This window comes from Taudactylus pleione, unplaced genomic scaffold (assembly GCF_031769625.1).
Source record: "Taudactylus pleione unplaced genomic scaffold, aTauple2 ptg000068l, whole genome shotgun sequence".
Lineage (NCBI taxonomy): Eukaryota > Metazoa > Chordata > Amphibia > Anura > Myobatrachidae > Taudactylus > Taudactylus pleione.
The window spans coordinates 1,211,644-1,235,614 of record NW_028284470.1 but is presented as its reverse complement, the minus strand read 5'-3'; the positions used below and the strand labels follow the sequence as shown (position 1 = coordinate 1,235,614).

Genomic DNA, 23,971 nt, shown 5'->3' with positions numbered 1-23,971 from the left:
AAACATGCTGCAATTTTAGATAGACTTTATCCCTAATTGTGTTAAGCGAGTTGGGTATGATATGTTAGAAATGTCGATATATATTGTCTCTGGTACCCAGCTGTGATTTACCTGCTACTGGCGGCTGCAGCGGCTCCAGTGGTGTCTTCCGAGTTCCGGCGGTCATTTGACTCGTACCTCCGAGCCAGACCTACGATCCACGGTGTTTAGGGATGTCTTTCCTACTGTAACTCTAACCTTCTCTCTTGTGCCTAATCTTTCCTCCTGCCACCTGCAGCCTAACCATAATCTCTCCCTCTGCAGCTTAATCCTAATCCCCCCTCTGCAGCCTAACTCTAACTCCTCCCCGCAGCCTAAATATTACCTCCCTCTGCAGTCCAACCCTAACCCTCCCTTCCGCAGCCTAACCCTAATGTTGACATTCTGACAATGTTAACATTTCACCTGCCTGTCGACATTCGCACATTGCCTGTCGACATTTTAACAACGCAGAAAAAAATCATCTGACGTTGGCTTGGGTTTGTATTGCCCGAACCTGGATGGTTCCAGATCCTCCTTCCTGTCCCTCCAGGGCAGTATTAGTCAATGTAACTGTTTCTCATGACCGGTTTATGTATCAGAAGTGAAAATGCCCCCTAAAGTTTGACAAGGTTTGGTTCCTTTAACAAGAATCCCGCTATGCTCTTGCAGAGGCCTCCATCTGACCTTGTTTTAGGGCCCTAACTTTTCTGTTCTTTACGTCTGTTTCTTTTATGCCTTCGCCAGCCTACACTTTTTTTTCTATTATAGTTTGTTAGTAATAGTGATTGATCTTGTAATATGTTTTCGCAGGATCTCAGATTTTGTATTACTGTACTCCCTATTGTCATAATTTTCTCAGAGTAACCCTACTTGATATATATCTATTGTCTTTATCATGCTCTTATGCTCTTGTAACTTGTACTTAATTGTTCTTTTATGTTTTTTTTCTTTTGCTATTTGTTTTTCCTTTTTAAGGAAATTTTGAAAATCAATACAAATACATAATTAAAAAAAAACAATGCAGAAAAAAGATCTTATGTAATGGTAAATTCAGGTTTTCAGGTAGTTTATTTGAAATTTGAGTACAGTATGTGTATTTTGGTATAATGGACAGGTCATAGCGACCCCCTTTTCCAAAATTCTCGTTGACTATCTGCAGCTTCAAGCCTTGTTAACGATCCTGTTCTTCACAGCCCAGTATTGCGTAGACATGGCAACTGAGCCCAGAGCTGGTAGCCTTAAACGTTCTATTGTCAGATGATGGATGTAACCATACATTTTTTAAACCTTAATTGCTAAAATAAAGACACAGACCAAGTTTATGCCGATCAAATAATAGGTCAACTTTATTTATTTTACAATAATGAGCATGGTGGCAGAGGAAAGAACGGCAGACCACCTGCGCCCACTTGACTTCGGCAAAAGATGTCCAAAACTTACCAGGGCCAACAATCCCAATTTAATGGTAAGTGAGATATAAAATACTTGCAAGGGCCAACTCTCCCTTTCTAAGCAAGTGAAGCAGTATCCAACACCCATGCTATTGCACCATTTCGTCCCACTCGGTTCAGAGGTGCCGCTGAGGTATGCAGTTGGGAAGCTGGCAGACCTAATCCCTACAGCTGGCTTCCCGCCTGTCATTTTACAGATGCCGGGAGACCGGCGCCTGGCATCCCGATCGAAGGGTTGTCAGGTGCCGACGCGGGGGAGGAGGATTAGGTTTAGGGCTCCCAGGGGGGACTTGGGGTAAGGCTAGGGGGAAGGAGGGTTAGGCACCCCCGGTGGGAGGATAGGGTTAGGGACCCCCCCGGGGGATTTAGGTTTAGGCAGCGGGGAAGGGGGGGGTTAGGTTTAGGCACAGGGGGGGGAAGGTTTGGGTTAGGTACCCCAAAGGGATGGTTAGGGTTAAGGGGGGGGAATTAGGTTAGCAGATACTTACCTTAGGACGATCAGGATTTCATCCTCTGCCAGCCTGCTGGTGTCAGGATTCCAACCGCCGGGCATAGGTCTGGCGGTAAATCATACCGATTCCGCCGCTGACCCAGTAGGGTTATATCAGCCTAATCAGTGCATTGAAGGGGAGTGCACCGCTCATAATGCAGCAATATGGACGCTTTACAGATTGCCAGTCTTTCCCTGCCATGAAATAAAGCCAACACAAGAGACAATAGGGACAGTAGGGTGGGAGATCTGAATCAAAGAGGCAGAATATCCTTATAGACATTACCCATACTCCCAGTAACCACTCCCCCTTAACAACAACAACCTATCCCTGTAACTTTAACAACTGTCAATACTAAATAACCCTTCCTTTAACTTTATTAAGCCCATCCATCCCTGTCTAAAGGTTTATATGCCCTCTGTTCTATGCAAACCTCGGTTATCTTTGTGATGGCCAGCCCTGAGGCTAGAGGAAGGCCTATGACTGCAAAATTAAATCACCATCATTGACAACTTGGATTCAGTTGGGGACCCATCTATATATGTAGTAAAAAGAAAATGCAGGTGCACACTCTAAGCACTAATAATAACACTGATAATCACACTTTATAATAAACTCTAACAATTATAATGGAGTTTAAATACGGTTTTTAGTACGTTTGGCTACCTACCACGTCAAGGTGAACCTAATCAGGTGGGTCCCTACCATCCCTAATACTGACACATTATATAAATTTATCCAGAACTTTACAAAAAGATATATAAGAATTGCTGTCAACACAAAAATATTTTCATTACTAAACATTATTACAATTATACAAAATACTTGTCCTAAACAATTAAAATATATTTCAATAACGGATGGAAACTTTTTTTTTTTCTTTTAATAATGAAATATTTAGAACAATGTACAGTATGACACATATTGACTGCAACAAAAAAAAATGACAATACATTTAAGATTGCTTTTGAATATAAAAATCTAAGACTCGTTTTTTATATTGATGATTATTAATGTAGATGTAAGTGAACCCACAATGAACTCTGCAGAGATAGGGATCATTGATGCTTAATTACTGCAGCTTTCTCCAACGGTGCTTTGGAACGTTAAGTGAGTTCTCGCTCACCAAAAATCCTGAAAACATGGCCTATAAAGTCACTAGTGATACACTCTGTGCTTCCCTGATGTTACAAATTCGTAATGGATTGTTTGTCTGTATACAGTATTAGTTAAGCTTTAGTGTTTTAGTGTATTTCGCCGTATTCTCGTCTGCGACTTTATACAAATGCTAGTATTAGCCCTTTCCTGGTGTACATCCATGTACGAGGACTGAGACGCCCACTTTGTGCATCTTTAGACGCAACTATCGGCCCGTATTCAATTAGCCGCAAAAAGTCCCAGACTTTTCACCTGTTGTACTTTCCACTGCCTTCGCCTGTTTGGGATGCAAATTCGCGGCATGCACGTACCCTCGTTTCACCCTATTCAATTGCAGAACACGCGTAAACGCAAATCAGCGAATGCATATCAGGCAGAACATACTGAATAGAATGGGGGAATCAGTCTGTACCCAAAATAAGATGCTCTGACACTGGAAGTCATTACAGATGTGCACTAATAAATGCCTACCCTCCAACATGACCCTTTATACTCGGTACAAAATGCTCTGCTCCTGGACTTCCACCTAACTAATGATTGCAGCCACCTGTGTTAAACTAGGTAATATATGAGATAGGTGCTTCACCACAGGTGTCTGCAATCATCAATTAAGAAGGAAGTCCAGGAGCAAAGTATTTTGTACCGGATGGAAGGGGTCATGTTAGAGGATCTGTAAATGTAAATGTGTCCTTAAGTTGTGTTAAAAGCTTTCTAGAAGTTTTTTTGTAAAAGTGGTGAAGATGATATAAAATAGTTTTTTTTTGCTGAAAATAAATAGGGGGAGATGTATTAACGGCAAAAATGCGGTAAAAACTGCCTTTTCGGGGGTTTTACCGCATTCCCCGTATGTATTAAGCAGCAGAATGCGCTGCATTCTGCTGCTTCGCGTTGCTAGGTAACGCCACCTTCAGCCTATCCCTCCCATGAGCCCCCGCGGCATGCGCAGAAGGACTTCTGGGTGTTAAACCCGCAAGTCCCTCTGCCCGGCAGCATCGCAAAGGACAGCTCTCATCGAGAGAGCTGTTCTTTGCGATATTCTTGGTACATGCTGCGGTAATTAACCGCGGTATGTATGCGAAGTCGGGGGGGATGTACCGCATCGGCGATGTCGCCGATGATACATCTCCCCCATAGTCCAGTCAAACTTGGGGTACTTGAAAATGGGTGCTAGCATATTTTTGGGTCTCGAAAGTGCACTTTTAAAAAAAAGTGAAAAATCACCTGCTGCATGCGCCTGCAATCCTAAAAACACCTGGCCCATCCAAACAGCCCCCCCCCAAGAAACCTATTTAGCTAGTTTTTATCCTTGTCCCCGCACTGTTTTCATTTTTGCACCAAAAATGACATGTCTTTTTTGGGATGTTCTGAGGTAATTTTTTTTTCTGCCTAATTTGTCCTTTTTGAGGATGGGTGTCCAAAGGGTTCTGAATCAATTCCCAACATTTGCACCCCAAAATAGAGATTTTGCACTTTTTCCCGCCTGCTATTCATTGGCGATACTTTTCCGCCTGTTACAGTGCATTGAGTTTCCACATACGCAAAAACGTCCTGGAATTGAATTTGAAGATAAGACGCAAACAGGCAAAAAAGCTGCAAATAGCTAAACTTTTTTGTGGATTACGGCTTTTCACGTCTAATGTAATCCTGCCCTTAACATGAACACTTGCACCAGCCCGATGCTAAGGGCACATTGTCCGTCAGAGTATGGCCTCCACTGTAAGCGATGTAGCATCTGTGTACGCAACCACTTCACTCCCATAACACTCCAATAAAGGTGCAGAATCTCAGTACATCTGATTGGCCACCTCCTGGTCACAGCCCAGGAATGTCCAATACATTACTGAGGCAGTGTGTCTCAATCACTACCGCGACTCTGTGAGCACACACCATAGGACGAGTGCCACATTTTAGCGACATTCACAGTTGAAAAGCATCTACCATTTGCGCGAATATCGGCAAAGCCTCCTACTCAGAATCAGCCCATACTGCATGTGGCGGGTATACTGTACACCGGGATGGGAAGTATATCGAGGGCTGATGGCCGGTGTTAAAACCTGGCATGCAGCTCCGCCTCCCTTACACTCTGCTCGGCCAGGATACTGAAAGATGGGAGCGTGCCATGAGACCAGGTCCCCGTGACTCGCGGCTCGCCCCCGTGAGATGTGACCACTCCCCTTTTGTGGCGAGGCACTGCCTCTTTTTTGCGAGCGCGCTGGGACTGCCAGGGCTGATCTGGATGAAACAAATATGTGAAAATAAAAAGTAAAACAGTTCTAATTCGGAAGAAAATGTTGACAAAATTCAGAGTACTTTTATGAAATGACCAGAGCGCCGGGAATGCTTAATGGTCTGACACTGATCGATCTGACTCTCAGGAAAATATTGTGAGCCTAATGATCAACAGATTAACTGGATCACTGGGCACTGCTATAATTATTTATAGCTCAGTTCAAGTTGTGTTCACTACGCACAGCAAACAACTCACCATGAGTTTTTACACTGCTTAGCTAAAATACAAGTTGCTTTGTAACAGAGGTATCTATTTACTATCATTATTATTTTCATTTATTTTTATGGTGCCACAAGGGTTCCTTACAAATTATCAAAACAAGAAAACAGTGACTTACAGTACAAAACAATGCTGGATAAGGACATGGTTTTTGTAAACATTTCTCCATCCATAACACTCAATTAAGTAGCAGGTTACAGTTGGTGTCATTGTAGGGAGTATAAGATAGCGTAAGTAAGGGAAAGAAGACGCACAAGAGGGTAGAGGGCCCTGCTCGTGAGAGCTTACATTCTAAAGGGGAGGGGCAGACAGACAGGGGTGGCACAGATGGGGTAGACAGTGAGGAAGGAGCATGGAGCAGTGGGTTAGGTTTACTTCTTGATAAATCACGAGAAGCTGAGAGAAGCCTTTTCTTCAGCAAGCCCCCCACCACCACCACCAAGATAAGGGTTCATTTCAGATTCAAAAATAGACCCCCAGAGTACTTATAACATTCTCAACTATTTAAGTGAATGTGCTCATCCTGTATATAGGGGGCAGATGAGCACACTCCATTCTTTTACTGGAGACCCTTCAGCTCGGCACAAGGTTAATCGAAAAGAAAATCTAATCTGGCTGAGTGGTTTGATCTCATCTGACCTCACTTTTATTTTCCTAGTTTATGACAACAATAAACGCGAGACTGCACTAATCCTATAGTAGTAAATCTATACTGTATGTACGGTAAATGACAGAACAAGTCTACTGGGCCTGTTTAATTAGGGAAACTGTTGTTTTTCCTGTTACCTTTAATTACTCTGACTTGCCGAATCAGCACACAAGGCTACTTTATGTGCAAGCAGAGTAACAGCCAACATTTCTAATTACTGTACTGTACATGACCTACATACATAGGGTTCTTTTCATAAAGAATGAGAAAATAGAATTGTTAATTTTCATTATAAATCACATCAGTTTGATGCAAATATGGGTTTGGTAAGTAACAACTCACCTTTACGGCGCAGCGATTCAAAAAAGGTGGCTCCCGCGACCCTGTCTTCTGAAGCGGTCCTCCAGTCTTGGCAGGCTGGGCCTGTGTGCGCAGACGCAGGCGGATCAGGGACAGAGCGAGTGGCTACAGAGGAAGTTTAAGCCAGCACTTAAGTTGACTACAGGACAGACAGAGCAGTGGCAGCGCGGTGGGGCATGAGCAGGGCTGGGTGGGGTGGAGTTGCTGGTGAGGGGGCAGCTGATTTGCTAGCATGAGTGAAGGGGGTGGAGAGGATGGGGAGACTGCAGCTGAGCTTTCCGTTCTTTTATGAATCTCACGCACCATACAATAGTACTAGTGTTCACTCTAGGTCTGGCGCCGGAGCTAGAGAAAGGCCACTCTGGCACGCGCACCCTTTTCATCACTCTTGGGGGCAGGGCCACATTTTTCCCCACCCGCGGGACACTGAGGCACGCGGTTGCGGATGGCACCCGCAAGCTTTTTTAGCGGGGCACCACCGAAAAGGGACAGGGTGAATTCTGCCCTTTTGAAATCGGGCAGGGCGCCCCGCCTAGCACGAACGCTAAGTATGGTGATGCGATTCTGGCATGGAGCAAGTACACCATTGGAGAAGAGACAAGCTTCTCCATTGTAACTTGCTTTATGGGCGGAATTCAATTGTATTCGCGGCCCGCATCTCCCGTCTAAAGTGACAGGAGATCGCGGGCCGCTATACAATTGTCCAAGATGTTCGCGCTGATCGCGCCCATAGAGGTCTGATTTAGCCGCGTAAAGCAGCTAAACCCGACCAAAGTGCTGGGCGCGATCGCGAAAAGTGATGTTTGGGCGCCCAAACATATCACTTTTCGCACATTTCAGCTCTCATCCCCCAGGGGCTGCAAGCTGAAATGTAGCGCTGGCAGCTCATCGTGCCCGACAGGAGCAAGAATTGAATAGCTCCGTCGGGCGTGATAGCGGCTATAAAGAATTTAATTCCGCCCTATGAATGACAGAAAGCAGAGAAAAACCCATAGTGCTTCATAGCATCAGAATTCCATTTGCTGGGGCAATCACATGCGAGAGAAGGATACAGGAGTCTATTCATGTAGAACATGAACTGACTACTGAAAAATAACACTATATATTGCATCACATCGTACGGAAACTATACCCTTTTTACGGGAACAGGCTCCTCCGAGGTCCCTGGAAGCAGTGAGAAGACAGACATATCGGGAGCCCGATGTGCCTGCTTCCCACTGCGCATACGCCAGTGTCGGAGAGCAGCAGGTCACGTCTGACCTGCTGCAATGGACAGTGGGCTAAAGAGGGCGGAGCCAGCGCTGGGTGCCAGGGAGAGATCAGGGAAGTTTTTAACTTCCTTGCTCTTTACATTTCACAGTACAGATTACACCATCCTGAGATGGAAGAATCTGTGTCAGAACTTGATTGGAGCTTGGATCCGGAGTGGACACAGGAGCAGAATGTGGGACCGTTTGCTGGTATTGAAAAGATGCCGGTCTTAATGGGGTGTGACTCATGAATGGAGGAAGGTGCAGAAGGATCAGACTGTGGCAACTGAGGGAGACAAGGTACGTCAGACACTGGAGCCGAGACTGGAGGCGTACAAGGACACAGAACCTTCAGGAACGGCAGGACCCTCTATCGGACAGGCAATTGGAGGATGCAATCCGGACGGTAGTCAGAGGTGGTACAAGCTGGAACATGGGCAGAGAGATAGCAGGCTTGACCACGAAAGACTGCAGCAATACAAGCAAGGGAGCACAGGAACTAACACACAGCTAGGCTGTGTAACACGTTGCACTGGCAGCTAAAGAGCCTTTTGACAGCCCTTTAGTACCCTCAGGTAGTGCAGGATAGGTTGCTAGCCCTCCAGCCCAAGATGCAAGCAGATTGGCCGAAATTAGACATGTGACCTGGATCCAAGAGGGCGTGCCCAGTGGTTGCTAGCGCTGCTCAGGAATACACTCACTGCCTGCTGTTCTGCCAGCCACTCTGCCCGATCTCCAGGCCCAGGATCTTCTCCAGAAGCCAGGATTCCTGCAGGAAGGGCCCTGCCAGAGTGCTCTGACAGGTAAGGTCCGCGCTGCCCGCGAACCCGCGGTCCTGGTCATGACAATCTGGACACAGCAAAAAAACGGAAAGCTGAGCTTTCTGTTTTTTTATGAATTGCACACGCCATATAAAAGTATGTTGATGCAATTCAGCCACCCGCTCTGTGAATAGCAGTAAGTAGACAACAGCCCTGTTTGCCACAAAACTCTCTGCTTTATGAATAGACTGACAATCCATAATATAGAAGGCGGGATGCACTAAACGGAAAATGCATTAAAAACCCTGTTTTACTGTATGCACTATTGTCCAGCCCACCGGACTCCGATGCGGTGGGTAACGCCAGCTTTTGCTGGCATTACCCTATAGAAGCATATGGGCCTCTACTGCATAGCACTGCTATGAGAGATCCGATTGGATCCCTCCCAGCATGCCCCGTTGCCGCCGCGTCACTCTGCGCATGCGCAGATGGACTCCCGGGTCTAGGGGTACTCCTGGGGGGACTACTGTTGAGGGGGGAGTAGTGCTGGGGCAGACTGCTACTGGGGGCATGGCTGGGCTCGGCTCTGTGTGGCTTGAAGGGGGCCCCCGCAACTTAGTTGCCCTGGGGCCCCCACAAGCCTTAATCCGGCCCTGAGGTGGAGACAGAGATGAGAGAGACATATGGGGATAGTGTTGTGAGGGATACAGAAGGGAAGGGGGGTGCAGAGATAGAAAGGTAGTGGGGGGAAACAAACCTGAACTCCATGCACTATACAGTAGCTAGTAACCCGACAAATAACAATTCCAAAAGACTAGACTTAAACTATGTTACTATGGGATCTATTTATGAAATTTTGCATATCGCTATAAAGCAGGATGTATTTTAGGTGCTATTTATTACGGGAGAAATGCCAGTACATGGGCACCTAAACGTGCCTATCCTGACACAAGCTAAAGAGTTAAATGATAGCTTACACTATCACTTTACTTCTGCTCTCGGCTGCCTTGTTCGCTGTGATGGTGGTGGTCATACTGAAGGTGTAAGGTACTATAGGTGTCACACATCCCGATCCCTGGCTCTGGCAATATCACACCACTGCCCTCTGTGTCCATCCTGGCCACAGGTAACATCCCTGAGAACTGGAATTGCCAACCAGAATGGTGGTTGGCATTCTATCCGGATTCATTCCCATTTGCTGAGCATGGGTGCTGCCACCTTGGTTGCGATTACCTGACTACACTGACCAACCAGAGTCCCGCCACATTGGTTACTTGCTCTGTTCAGCCAATCGGCACTCAGAGTGCCTTATTTAAACCTGAACTTGCACCGTGATCATTGCCAGAACAACTTCTTTTCGATGAAGTCCAGTCTCCTGGCTCGTGATTCCATTTGCAGTCTGCCCCTCATCCAGTCACCTGTCTCCTGCATTGCTTTGCAGCATTTAGACTCAAACATCACCTGCAGCCTGCCTTCAGTGTGCACAGCACAGCTTCAAACATCACCTGCAATCTGTCTTCAGTGTGCAGAGCACTCAGCTTGAAACATCACCTGCAATCTGTCTTCAGTGTACACAGCACTCAGCTTCAGTTCAAACATCATCTGCAGCCTGCTTCAATTATGCAAAACACTCAACTCCAGTCTGCCTCCAGTGTGCATAGCACCAAACTCCTATATCAGCAGCAGCCTTCCTCCACTGTACTACCTATAGTCCAGCCCCCCTGCATATTGACTTTGCCATGCTTCCGATGTTACCCAGCTACCTTTTTAGCATGTTCAGATACCGGTCTCTGCTCAGTATTCTGCTGCTCAGTATTCTGGAAGCATATATTATACCTGCTACAGTGACCTGCACGAGGAGTAGCATCATCAAGCCCTCAAGCTATATACTGTACTGTACACTCTCCGACTAGTGCAGCTGTCCCCGGGGATCCCAATCTGAACCAACAAAACCCCAGTACCGTAACAGTAGGTTTCAGAGAGTAGTTGCTGATATGTGGGAGAATGGAGAAGGACCTAGCTGTACAGGCTATTCTGTATTGTATGGCAGTGACTGATGCTCTCTGTATAATTTAGCAGTCACTGATGTTCTGTGTATTATATGGTGGTCACTGTGATGCTCTGTATTATATGCCAACCATTGCAATGCTATTTGCATTGTATGGTGGTCACTAATGTTATCTGCATGATATGATGTTCATTGATGCTCTCTGCATTATATGACATTCATTGATGCTCTCTGTATTACTGTATATGGCCGTCACTGTGATGTCCTCTTCATTATATGGCGGTTACTGTGATGTTCTCTATATTATATGATGGTCACTGATGTTTTCTGTAGTGTATGGCAGTCACTGCAAAGCTCTGAAGAGGGTGAGGTAGTGTAGTACATGCAGCAATACTTAACCTTTGAGTCTTGAGACAGTGTAGCCTGCATGCTCCCTTTACATGTGAAGACACCTTTAAAGCACAGAATAAATACAGTTGGCACTGGCACCTTAATGTAATGGGTCAAAATATGGGTTTTGCCTCACCCTACAAACATTTAATGAAGGAAGCAGGGTGCCGAACTGAATCTTTGCCATGGGTGTCAGAAAGCCTAGTTTCACCCCTGTAAAGAGTATACAGTACAAAGGCAGAAAGAAGGGTTAAAAATGATAGAAGTACAGAATGGGAGATAGTACTAGAAGGTAAGACACTGAAGCAGCGTTCAGAAAGACGGGTGAGTCAGGAGATAACAGTACTTTGAAGGCTGTGGGAGTAGAGAATGGGACCATCAACTCTAGCTAAAGCCTTAGGGAGGTCAAGAAGGATGAGTAAGGAAAAGTGCCCCTTAGCAGTGAGCAGATCATTAGCAGTCTCAGCAGAGTGTAGAGGATGGTAGGCTTGTTGCAGAGTGTCAAGGAAAAATTTAAAGCAGAGAAAATTGGTAAAACGATTGTGCACAAGTCGTTCAAGTAGCTTGGAAGCAAATGGTACAAGAATAATTGGGTAGTAGTTGAAAAATGGGGTAGGGTCAAGAGATGGAGAGATTTGTGCAAGCTATCCATTTGTTCGGCATAAAACCTGAACTGCCCGGCTGGTGTAATTTGACTGTGTACAGGCAACGACTTCGCGGCTTCTGTGGCCATCTTATTGTATCTACCACAAATCAATTTGTTTTGAGTTTGTCGGTTCTTTATCAACTAATTGGCAAAGATTTGGAGGCATTCAACTAAACTAAATCCCTCATTATAATAAGATAAATATGTTTAAATGTTTGCTCAGAGAATTTGATGCAATAACCCATTAGTCGGAAAATCCATCAAGGAAATATTGTCATGAAACAGAGAAGTATAGATTGTCCAATGGAGCCCCCTGGCCTTTCTCATTACATATGTATGTTACTATTAATCAGCTAAGGCACGTTATAGAGGCACAATCAGCTGCACACGTGAGGCTTGGACTGAACTGAGGGAACGTGTTCTCATGCATCCTTCCCACCCATGTCCCCTAGGCGCCAACACATAGCGCCTGATTCAGCAAGGATCGCAGTTGCTTATGCGCACGCAATCGGCCGATTGTTGCGATCTGCGCATGTATTGCAGCACGTGTGTGCAAACCAGATGATGCATTCGGAACTGCGATCGCAGTGACCATGCAGACCCATCGCAGAGTGATTTACAGGAAGTGGCATTTGTGGGTGGTGACAGGGGGGTGATCGGGCGAACGCAGGCGTGCCAGTGCCTTTCAACGGCATTACATGAGCGTGCATAAATTATCCACTGTTATACCAGATACAGCCTGAGGCCTCATAGCGTGCAATGGAGTTAGCAGTTCCTGAGTGAGGTCTGACCTGCCCTAACTGTGCGTATGGGTCCGATGTTACCGATTATTTTGCTATATTGCCATAGTATATGGATGTGCGAATGCAATTATATGCATATCACCGCTGATATTAGCAACTGCGTTGCGTGCGTATTAGCAGAATCCCTATCCTTGCTGACTTAGGCCCATAGGCTGGTATTATGTGACCATTATAGAATTTAGATTTTACATATATCCTTGTTTTCTTTCTAGGAAAGATATTTGTGCGAGCAGGAACAGCCCCTGTGAAACGCTAGGCCTGTCTCACCTGTCGGGCATGTGCCAGCCGTTCAGGAGCTGCAACATCAATGAGGATTCAGGTCTCCCCACAGCGTTTACTATTGCACATGAAATTGGACACAGGTATGAGAACTGAAAGTGGTATTAGTCCTTGAACTTTGAAATGGAGCCTTTCTTACCCTTATACTGTATATATACTGAACTGACATGGTGCCATTCTTACCCATATATGTGTGTATATATATATATTTTAGGGATCTGCGTCAACCCCCCGTGATTTGGTTTTGGATCTGGATTTTGTTTTGCAAACCACCCTCAAGTGTTTTGGTTTTGGATCTGGTTTTTTAAAATAAAAAATAGATAAAAAGTTTTAAAAACAGCTAAAATCATGTAATTTATGCAATCCAAATTCCGAACTGTAAAAAGATCAGAACCACGACCCGGATTTACCCGGATTTCCTCAGCAGATTAGAATCGTGACTCGGATTTACCCGGATTGATGAAATTCGGTTGGATTTGGATTTCTGGAGAACTGAACCGCACATCTCTAATATATTTATTTTTATATTGTAACACAGGGTATAGACATGAGGACTCCAGACAGGTAGCTACTTGGCAAAACAGTGTCTTTTTAATTGCAGCAAACACTGCACCTTAGCATATGTGAGCATAGGCCTGGACACATACAGGCACATAACAGAAAATAGGCGAATAAACATATAAGTAAATTTCCCAGCACTCCTTGTGCTTAAAAGTCAACAGTTACAATATCTGTGGACCCTCCAGGTCATGGCACCTTAATGCTAACCACCACCCTCCGGCCTATCACCTGGCTAGCTTGTCCGGCATCAGGAGCAAGGAGCATCAGGTGTGTGAGAGTTTTAAACCCTTCCTGTGCTCCAGTGATTATCCAGCTGGGTCTGTGTAAGTGTGAAAAGCTGGAATTCCACACCTCCACTGCTAATGCAGAATACACAGGTTTCACTCCAGCCTCCCCTGGAGTGAGCTGATCCCACCGGAATGTGGGCAGTTCAGGTGAGAGACAACCCCTCTCACCACTATATATATATATATATATATATAATATATATATATGGTAACAACAGAGCTAATTCAGTACTTTAAGTAGCAGAAATCAGAGATGTATGGTTATGCCACAAAAAAAAATGCTGCAGCCGCCAGGATTTGTATCGAGATGCAATCAGTCGGCTTTGCAAATCCAAGTGTTTGCGTACAAAGACGCATGTCTCAGCAACAGATCAGTCTATAATCGACCATCTGAGTTCTACATTGTCTTAGACAGTTCCACCTCTGAGCCGGAGTGCTCTTCTGAACATGCACAGGAGCTGACATATATTAGGGATGGCCACCGAATCATTCGTCATCGATGGCAGGAAACCATGGGCAGCCAACCATCAATGGTTTAAAACATTGATGGGCATCTCTAGCTGTTTCGTTCTAAGTGTCACGTAATGGTGGGGGCAGGGATAAGCGGTGTACGATAGAAAAACCCATCTCTGTGCTACCATCGGACCTCGATGGGGGAGAAACATCAGGCCTCTGCCATCAACAGCTAAGCTAACTAGTAACGGTGGCAAACCATCAATGGTTGTTAATCATAGATGTTTGATGGCCATCACTATGACAGACATGCAAAGAAACCATGATCCTGATTCAGAGCCGCTCGCTCTGACCAGAGCGCTCGCTCTGAATCAGGGCCCTCCTCCATTAAAATGACCACCCACAGCATATACGAGCGTCCAAAGAGATGGTCGCGATGGTCTTGACCATCGCGACCATCGGACTTGCGAGGGAAACCCTGCGGTCGGGTTTCCCAGCCACAAGCCCTATCAGAGCCAAAATCACTCCCACTGACATCACTAATGATGTCAGTGGGGCCGGCTTCAGACGGTAGGCGTTCCCATGGGAACGCCTCCATCTGGCCGCCACGCCCCCGGCACGCCCACCAAAGGGGGCATGCTGTCAGTCACCATCGACAGCACGCCCCCTTTGGTGCGAGACCCGGAGCGACAGCTTGGCTGTCGCAGTCCGGGTCTCGCGTATGCGCACGACGGAGCTCCTGCCGTCGTGCGCATGCGCAGTGGGGACCATCGACGCACTTGCGAGCGTCTGAATGACCCCCCATATTTGGACTTGCAGGCGATTGTCCCTTGCCTAGTGGGGAGGGGAGGACCTGAACTAACATCACTGGAATCCTCTTACATTTTATAGAACAATGAGCTTGACTCATGTTTGTATGCAATGCCTATATTCACGCAACTGAGCGATTATCGGGCGACTGCGCATTCGCTGCAATCGCACTGCGCACAGCCAAGGTACTTTTGCGATGTTGCTCACAATGAGAATGTAATCGCAAAGTGATTGACAGAAAGGACCCGTTTGGAGGTGTAAACGGGGAGTGGTTGGAAAAACGCAGGCGTGTCATGGCTGTTTTAGGGGCGTAAATCTGCCATCAGCTGCGAGCTCGCACTTGCAAAAACATGGCACCTGCGTCGCTACTGCCTTGTCCAGTCTGCATAGCCATAGATCTACCCTTAACCTCAATGATCCTCGTTGTTGCATCTAGGCTGCGAATGTGTACGCAATTGCAAATGAATGGGTGTCTCTATTCATTTATAGGCGGCAGCTTCACTTGTAAACATTAGCAGTTGCGTAGCCTAAAAAAAAAATCGCAATTGCGAATTGCATACAAACATGAATCAAACCCACTGTCCAGATTATAGGGGCTGATTCTGAGGTGGACGCAAAGCTGATGCTCGCGGAGTTGAGTGTTTTGTTTTTTCTAGTACTGCAGATGCGTCAGAGTCACACTGCGCACGCGCCATTCTGGATTACCGATGGCAGTCACAGTGAGGAGCTGGATGACGAGTGATTGACAGTCAGCGACCATTTGTGGGAGGTAACGGGGGGGGGTGGCGAGTCAAAAATAGGAGTGTTGCGGCTGTTGCGGGGGCATGTCTCCGCCTACGTCTGTGTACGCAGTTGCAGAGACTCTGGCGGCTAAATTCCCATGTACATTCTGAGTAACTAATAGGGTTGCTCAGAGGACCGATGGTAGGACCGATGGTACGTCTTTGTACGCATGTGACGTTCCGATGGGCATCTCTGTGCAAATCCTGGCGGCTGCAACATTAGCATATGTGGAATTGTAGTCGTGATGGGACTAGTGTCCACCTCTGTAGCAGGCTCACAAGCACTAATCTTAGCCCCTCGCTCTCAGTATAGTATACACAATGCAATATAACAAGTATTACCTTGCTACCTATTGTGTGTTTACTCTCCTTTAGTGGTTTGGTACAAGTTTTGATGAACACTGAAATTATTTCATTAGCGAATCAAATCACTTGAGTTTCACTCATCAGTACGTAGTGATGAGACTTACTGTACTGCACTTTGGTTCTAATTTGATTAAAAAAAGGCAACGGAAGGGAAATCACATCACTTACTGTATTTGACGGAAATTCACAACCTTTGCCCCAGATTTATGTTTCCCTAAGTGGCTGCATTGCCTTCCTGGCAGCAAAATATCCCATCTATTTCTGTACTATAATTTGCTACTGTGACTAACGGTCATGAAATTGGGGAAAAACAAATAATCTATAGCACTTAGTGAAAATATAGGGCTCGATATTTCATTGGCTAGAACATTTAATGAATGGGTTAAGGTTATTTACGTGGATTTAAAAATATGCCAGTTATTTCAGGACATTAATAGGGATAATCTAATAAAATGCACTTAAATTCAAATGTAATATATATATCTTCTACAACATTCAACTTAATTAATATCGAAAAGTGTTACTAATCAAAACATATTTCTGTAATCTTACTCCAAAATTATTTTTTATTAAAACAATTAATTTTATATCTGCATGGAGTCAGGAGCAATTCATTTTCTGGCCGTCTGTATATTTTAGTGTGTTTTCTTTGGGAATTGGCGCACAAATAACCTGTTATTCTTTGGGAATTGGCGCACAAATAACCTGTTTTTTTGCACAGTTTCGGGATTCAGCATGATGGACAGGGGAATGATTGTGAGTCGATAGGAGGACATCCGTATATAATGTCCCGACAGTTACATTATGACACCTCCCCACTGACCTGGTCAGCGTGCAGCAAGGAATACATCACACGGTTTTTAGAGTGAGTGGATTATTTTGAAACTTTTTACGCTGTAAAAATCTGGCAACGCAATTTCAGGAACCTGTTTAAGGAAGGTAACTTCATGCCAAGGAATCCGTCTCTATACCGGTTATCATTACGTTTTATGTTATATAAATTAAAAGACAAACAGAATTCCAAGAGAAACTAGATCATATTATCAAAGCTATCATATTAGGGGCGGGATGTGGCAAAGGGAGAAATGCGGTCAAACCCCCAACATGCGCGTTTTACCACATTTCTCAGATGCACCAAGCCTCAGAATGGACATGAATATTCGTTTACTGAGCATTTCCTATATAGGAACCAGTACTAGCCCTACCCTTGGATTTCCAGAGTCTCTTTGCATCCTGAGCAGTGATAGTTCTTATGCAACCTGCATTACTGCAAACTCACACAGGTGTTTTAGAACTATGCTGTTTTCTGGCCAGATGACAGCAGCTTATTTAATAGACACAAGTTGTGAGAACAGAACTGAATAGGGATTGGTTGGCATATCTGATGCACCCTTGTGAGTAGAGTCATAATTAGCCTTAAGATTAGAATAATTGTCCTCTATTATACAAGCACCAGCCCCATACATACTGATAAGTGCAGAGCTGGGGTTCTCCTCCTTTGTAAGTAGCATTTGGCTGTTTGTGAGGAAGAGATTTAAGGTCAGGTACTGTAGTTGCCATCCATCCAACAGGAGTAATGAGAGTTTCTGCATATAAGATTATTATTATTATTATCTTTTATTTAAATGGCGCTACAAATGTTCCGCAGCACCTTACAAAGTACAAGATTACCCAGATGTTCCATGCCAACGTTTGTTTGATGTGAGCCTTTTTAATGAATGTGAGAGTTGGCAGTGCTATCGCCTGTCTCCAAACCTACTTTCTCATTCCCAGGAACCCCAGATAACTTTACATGACTGTCACAAGACATTATACATATGATTACACGCCAGTGATAATAGACTAATCTTGTTGTCCGATTGTTGCGGCCGGCAGGAGGGGTTTCCCCCCATGCGATCACAACATTACTACAATACTCCTTGGCCCCAGTCATGTACCATACACAAGAAATGTATTCTGTCTCTAGTTAAAGTTAGCATAGATATATACAATATATATATTTCTTTTTTTAACTTATAAGATGATGAAACAAAAATCAGTTTGTCCTCCTTGCAGTTTCGGTGCTCTAACCTCAACACTAATCCCGAATGATTATTAGTGTGCACATTTTTATTTTGTATTTTAGTGATAGGGCCTATACTGCTTCTGACTTCTGACCTGACTTTGTTCTTGGTCTGCAGCCGAGGATGGGGCTTCTGCCTTGATGATTTACCAGCAAAGAAAGATTTCAAGCTTCCGCTGATCGCCCCAGGAGTGTTGTATGACGTGAATCACCAGTGCCAACTGCAGTATGGACCCAATGCAACCTTCTGTGAATTAGTTGATGTAAGTTTGTGTTCGGTTATGCTCACTGGTTAATAGAGAGACTAGAATAGGTGATTGTAGTTATATGAGGAACATTCATGTGTAATTGTGTAGTACATGTAAGGATCAAGGTTTGCAGAGGTTATCCTCTGTGACTCTAGTCATTGGCACTAGCTCCTTAGAGCTTCAGAATCTTCACCAGAGAATCCCCCCCCCCCCCCCAAGAATACTTAGACTTTACTGTGAGGTGAGAACAGGTATTTGCTCCCAAAGGAGATACCTCAAGAGACTACTGGAGGGTTTGATATCAAATCAAATGACAAAGGTAACGCGCCAGGGAGTGGAGAAAAGGCAACAGCGACAATAAAAAGCTGAGGCCAGGATGCAGAAAACAGCAATGAAACGTTTTTACATCTGTTATATAAATAGTCAAGATGATTGGCCACAGGATGGACACCTATAAAGGCAATATGGTAAACAGAACTCAGAATCACCAAGCAGAGAGAGAATCAGTGGCTGATGAGGGTTCAAATCCCTGGTGAGGCAAGGGTAAAATACACTCTGCAGTTCATGGAAATAAGGGTACAGCTCCGGTGCTGGGTGCTGGGTGCTGAGGTTTCTCAGCACCCAGCACCGTCCTGTGCTGCTCTATCGCCACTGCTCTCCCCCTCTGTCTCTTCCTTCCCCGCTCCCTCCCCTTGAGCTTATAGTAATAATGCCATTGGGTGGGTGGAGGCAGGGTTTTTCAGAAGCCAGACCATGGTGCCCTTGTGCGGCTGCACACACGGAACGTGCCTTAAGCCAGGCCTGTGAGGGTACTAAACGCATGGTATTATCTCACTGGATACTTTACTATATCTCCTTGTCCCAAATCTGGGGGGTTCTACTGGCCTCCCGACAGAGTTGGCCCATCTCCCTGTGCCAACTGAAGTGGGCAGCTCGGAGGTTGGATGACGCAATTTACATTGAAATACATCAACCTAGCCAGTCCCCCACACACACACACTGTAAGATGCTGTGAATAGAAGTTTTGAACAGCCAGAAACGGGGTCACGATGATGTATACTTGTACCCCTGTTATAAAATCTGCCAAATAGCATCTTCGAACAGCCTGGGGCAGGGCCAAGATAATCTAGAGATCTGCCTCCTAAACGGCGAGGGTGGGGCACCATGCCCCCATGTCCATTGGAGTGGTTTGCCCCCTCCGCGACTCTCCCACAGGGGGCTTGATGAAAGTTGGCAAGTATGGGCACACCAATAAAGCTGAGCCAGGCTTCAAATGCACCTTTCCAAGGTAAATTTGTGGGATGTGGATTTAAAGATCTACAGTAAAAAGGAGGACATGAAAATGTTTGACACAAAATTGGTCAAAACATGTTTTTTTGGTTTTCTAATCCTAATCTTCACCCTAACCCTCCCCTTGGTGCCTAACCCTAACCCTCCCTCCTGGTGCCCAACCCTAACTGTCGGGGTAGGTGCCTGACCCTAACCGTCCCTTCTAGTGCCTAACCCTAACCCTCCGGTAAGTGCCTAACCCTAGCCCTCCTTCCTGGCGCCTAACCGTAACCGTCGGGGTAAGTGCCTAACCCTAACCGTCAGAGTAAGGGCCTAACCCTAAAAGAAAAACAAGTGTCGACCATTTTTGTATCGACAATTTCATGTAAACCTTTTGACCCTGTCAACCATTTGTAAATGTCGACCATCTTACATGTCGACCTTTACTGTATCGACCTTTTGTCCCTGTCGACCTATTGACTGTCTAACATGTGGTATCTATCTAGACATTGTCTACCTTTTTACTGTAGATCTTTAGACCGGATCCCAATTTGTGATGGTGAATAATTGGTCAAAGAATAAGTACATTAACTACAATAGAATTTGCATTGAAGCAACATTCTTAATAAGATCATTTATTGAAACAAACTTTTCTCAGAACATCCTGACTCTCACAGCAAATAAAAGTGTTTAGAGTGTTTTGCAAACCTGTATATTCAAATAGTAAAATATTGGGATAAAATACTATAATCTGCACGTTAAAAACAAAACAAAACACATTTTCCATCAATGTAACACATCAACCTACATGTCCCTCATCATTACACCCATTTCTATGCTTAGCATGAAAATAATTGTATTTATTAGACATATTTTATCATTGAAACACTTTGAAATAAATCATTATTCAGGAGAGGCACTGCACAATATTCTTTATTTTTTACATTAAAATAAGAACTTTAAAACACTACGGGACTCCGGTCAGCTGGTCTCCCATCCTGCATTGTGACCCAGTCAGCTGTTCTATGCAGCATCTGACTAGAGTAAAAGTACAGGAGCCTGGGATACCATCTGACCGGAGCCCCAGAGGGAGGATATCACCGGCCCTGGACTCAGGTCATTTATTTTTTTTACTTTTTTTTTTTTTTTAGCAGTGATCCGCTTGTGGTCTGGTTAGACCACACATCGGAACACTGGGACCCGGCTCCCAGCTTTGCTCTGCCTGTTAGAGCGGAGCAGGAGTCCGGTAACCGGGGAGTCTCTGGATAACGCCATATCCAGATAGCGTTATTATCACAGAGCTTCCCCCAGTATTTTTTCACTTTTATTTTTAGTAAATTGCAGGCAGATCACATTTTCCATTACAATTATGGGACAAGTGATCTGATACTAAAAATATGTTATAATTAGGGCTTGGAGTAGAATTTTACAAATTCTACTCCAATTACCCTTTAGTAAATTTAGGTGAAACTAAAATAATTTGAAAAGCTTTTTCACTTTATTTTAGTAACAATAATGTTAATAAATAGAACCCTCAATCAGCTGTTAACACTATATGTGTATGCATAAACAAGGACTCCAAATACTGAGGGGGGAGAAAGCGCTTCTTTCACCTAAATCAGCCAAATAACTCTAAACACAGAAGGATACAATTAGCCCGATAGCTGCTGGTAAAAAAAACCCCATACATTCACAGATTTCCATTTAGTGAATTACCAGGTTGTGACTAGACTCTCAGTGTTTGCAATAATACACTCATATATATTTATTATAGTGTGCAACTGTAGCTCTGAATTATACATCATATAATATCTTCATGACCCCGAGTACTGTAAATGTGACACATATTATTTTTCTGCTCGCTCATAAAATGAGTTTAAATAACATCCATTATACAACGTGGCTTTTCTCAACGATAGTGAACAAGTTGGTAGCACTTAAGACTGCCCAGCGGCCATCATTATAACTCCGAACTCCTCATTGTCAACAGAACTATTGCCTAAGATAATAAATGTTCCTAGTGGCCGTTTCATTCTTAAAGCCGATAGAATAGCAACACCTGCTACACTTCTAGTCATTAAAGCTGCACTGTTTAGTTGCACAACAATGTATGGAATAATGTAGCATTTAGGAACAATGACTCAGAAACACACACACGGCGCATGGAGACAATTGTTCCAAGGCTAAAGTGCGTTTTTTGTCTTGGAGACATTCTGCCTATTGTTACAGTGTTGTTTTGTTACTTATCTTCACACTATACATAAACGAAGCACAGTAGGAGGCTGCAATTATGCTTTGTGTCCAAAATTCTAAGCTTATATAGAAGTTTTCAAACATAGGAGGCCATTTATTTCCTGGGTTTTCCTGTGTGATAACGTTTTCCATCATGAAAACAGGATACATCGTTACCTTTACTTCCATTCAATCCCTCTACTTTTTGTTCTCACAGGTTTAAGAAAATGAATTAATTTAAATAATAAAGATCTCCCCAATCCCTCGTTCACCAATTTGTTATTCACCTAAATCCTTAGTCTTTTAATCCAATGGAAAGATGAAATAAATGCATGTTGGTGACGCTTAAACTGGAAACACATTATACGATATATTGGGCAATCTTGTGATTCACGATGGATTGCAACAATCAATGTACCCCTGATTCCCCCCAATCTATGCTGTTTACAATACTGTAACGATATATTGTGGCCTTGTGTACGTGTGCACAATATATCGTTTATCGCAATGCATAATCGTTCAGATGTGTATACAGCTTAATTTGCTCCTTTTATAGTCCCGATGTAACAGGAAGGATAGAAGGCCGTTCTGCAACTGACCAACAAAGAGCGGCTTTGCTGCTATTGGTCACATCGGGAGAAAGTCGCGCTCATTGGCTAGTAGCAGCTAAACCCCACATGGGATCTAGTCTTGATAAAACCACATTCGTACAATGAAGTTTACTCATAATATGTATCACTGTAATAATGATGTCTCTAAACGTCTTCACGCAGGAAACACATTTAGCATAGAGCCTTATTCAGCAGTGCACGATGGTTGGGAACCTGCGCAGGCGTCTGTCCCGTTCTGCCCATGTGCAGAATGGGTCTGCGATCCCGCATGCAGAATGGCAGCAGACTGTCATTGATTTACGGTCTGCTGCCGTTTGTGGGTGGGGAGGGGGGCGGCGACGGCTTCCATTTCCCAAAACGGAGGCGTGTTGCCACAGTTGGGGGGGGTTAGAGGCCAGGATCTCCATTGGCTGACAGAGATTTCCTGTCCTCTTTCTCTCATCTGCGGTGGCCGGCTTGCGTGACCTCATGGGTCACTTAGCTGGCCGATGTTCTGATGCTGCATTGTACAACGCAGCTCGGATAAGTAATGCATGCAGGAGACGTGATGCAAAAGTCCAGGAATGACGATGTTCGTCCATGTAAGATGACGTTTTGCCTCGTTCTGAGTTCCGTTTTTTTGGAGGGAAAAATCCGAACTCCACGTGCAAACTCGAACCTATCCGAGCCTGCACATCCCTATATATTACTATATCTGCAAGGACGGAATTGCAAAGCTGCCTGCGTGCATACATCATATATCTATAGCCTGCCTGTATACATCATATATCTATAGCCTGCGTGCATACATCATATATCTATAGCCTGCGTGCATACATCATATATCTATAGCCTGCATGCATACATCATATATCTATAGCCTGCGTGCATACATCATATATCTATAGCCTGCGTGCAGCTTTTATTATTATTATTATTATTATTATTATTATTATGATACTTTATTTATATGGCACCACAAATGTTCTGCAGCGCCTTACAAAGTACATACAGTAAATAAGTGAACAAGAAACCAGTGACTTACAGTACAGTACAAAGCAGGACAAGGATTATATACACATTGCTGCATTAGCGATCATAACACTTAAATAAGCAGCAGGACGTAAGCAACCAAGTGTTAGGTGCCCAAGTAGGGAGTGAGGAGTTGATAAAGGTATAAGTAAGGGGAAGCACAACAGGGTAGAGGGCCCTGCTCGTGAGAGCTTACAATGTAATGGGGATTCGGTATGATACACCGCCAGCCCTGTGCCTAACCCTAATCCCCCCTCTAAGTGCCTAAACCTAACCCCCCCTTTCCCCGCCGCCTAAACCTAAGTCCCCCGGGGGGGTGCCTAACCCTAACCTCCCCGCGGGGGTGCCTAACCCTAACTCTCCCTCCCCTTAGCCTAACCCTAACTCTCCCTCCCCCTAGCCTAACCCTAACCTCCCGGGGAAGTGCCTACCCCTAAGTCCCCCCCGGGAACCCTAAACCGAACCCCGTGGCTGTCCGTGCTCGGTGCCCGGCATCCCTTCGA

General features: G+C 44.7%; 1 protein-coding gene across 1 annotated transcript in view; it reads left to right on the top strand.

The window, feature by feature from the left end:
- Positions 1 to 23,971, top strand: part of ADAMTS12 (ADAM metallopeptidase with thrombospondin type 1 motif 12) — a 727,141-nt gene that overhangs the window by 395,496 nt on the left and 307,674 nt on the right. Inside the window, exons 7-9 of the mRNA XM_088466956.1 lie at positions 12,710 to 12,859; positions 16,757 to 16,900; positions 18,216 to 18,360. Coding sequence (XP_088323082.1) covers positions 12,710 to 12,859; positions 16,757 to 16,900; positions 18,216 to 18,360 — 439 coding nt within the window. The remainder of the gene's footprint in view (positions 1 to 12,709; positions 12,860 to 16,756; positions 16,901 to 18,215; positions 18,361 to 23,971) is intronic.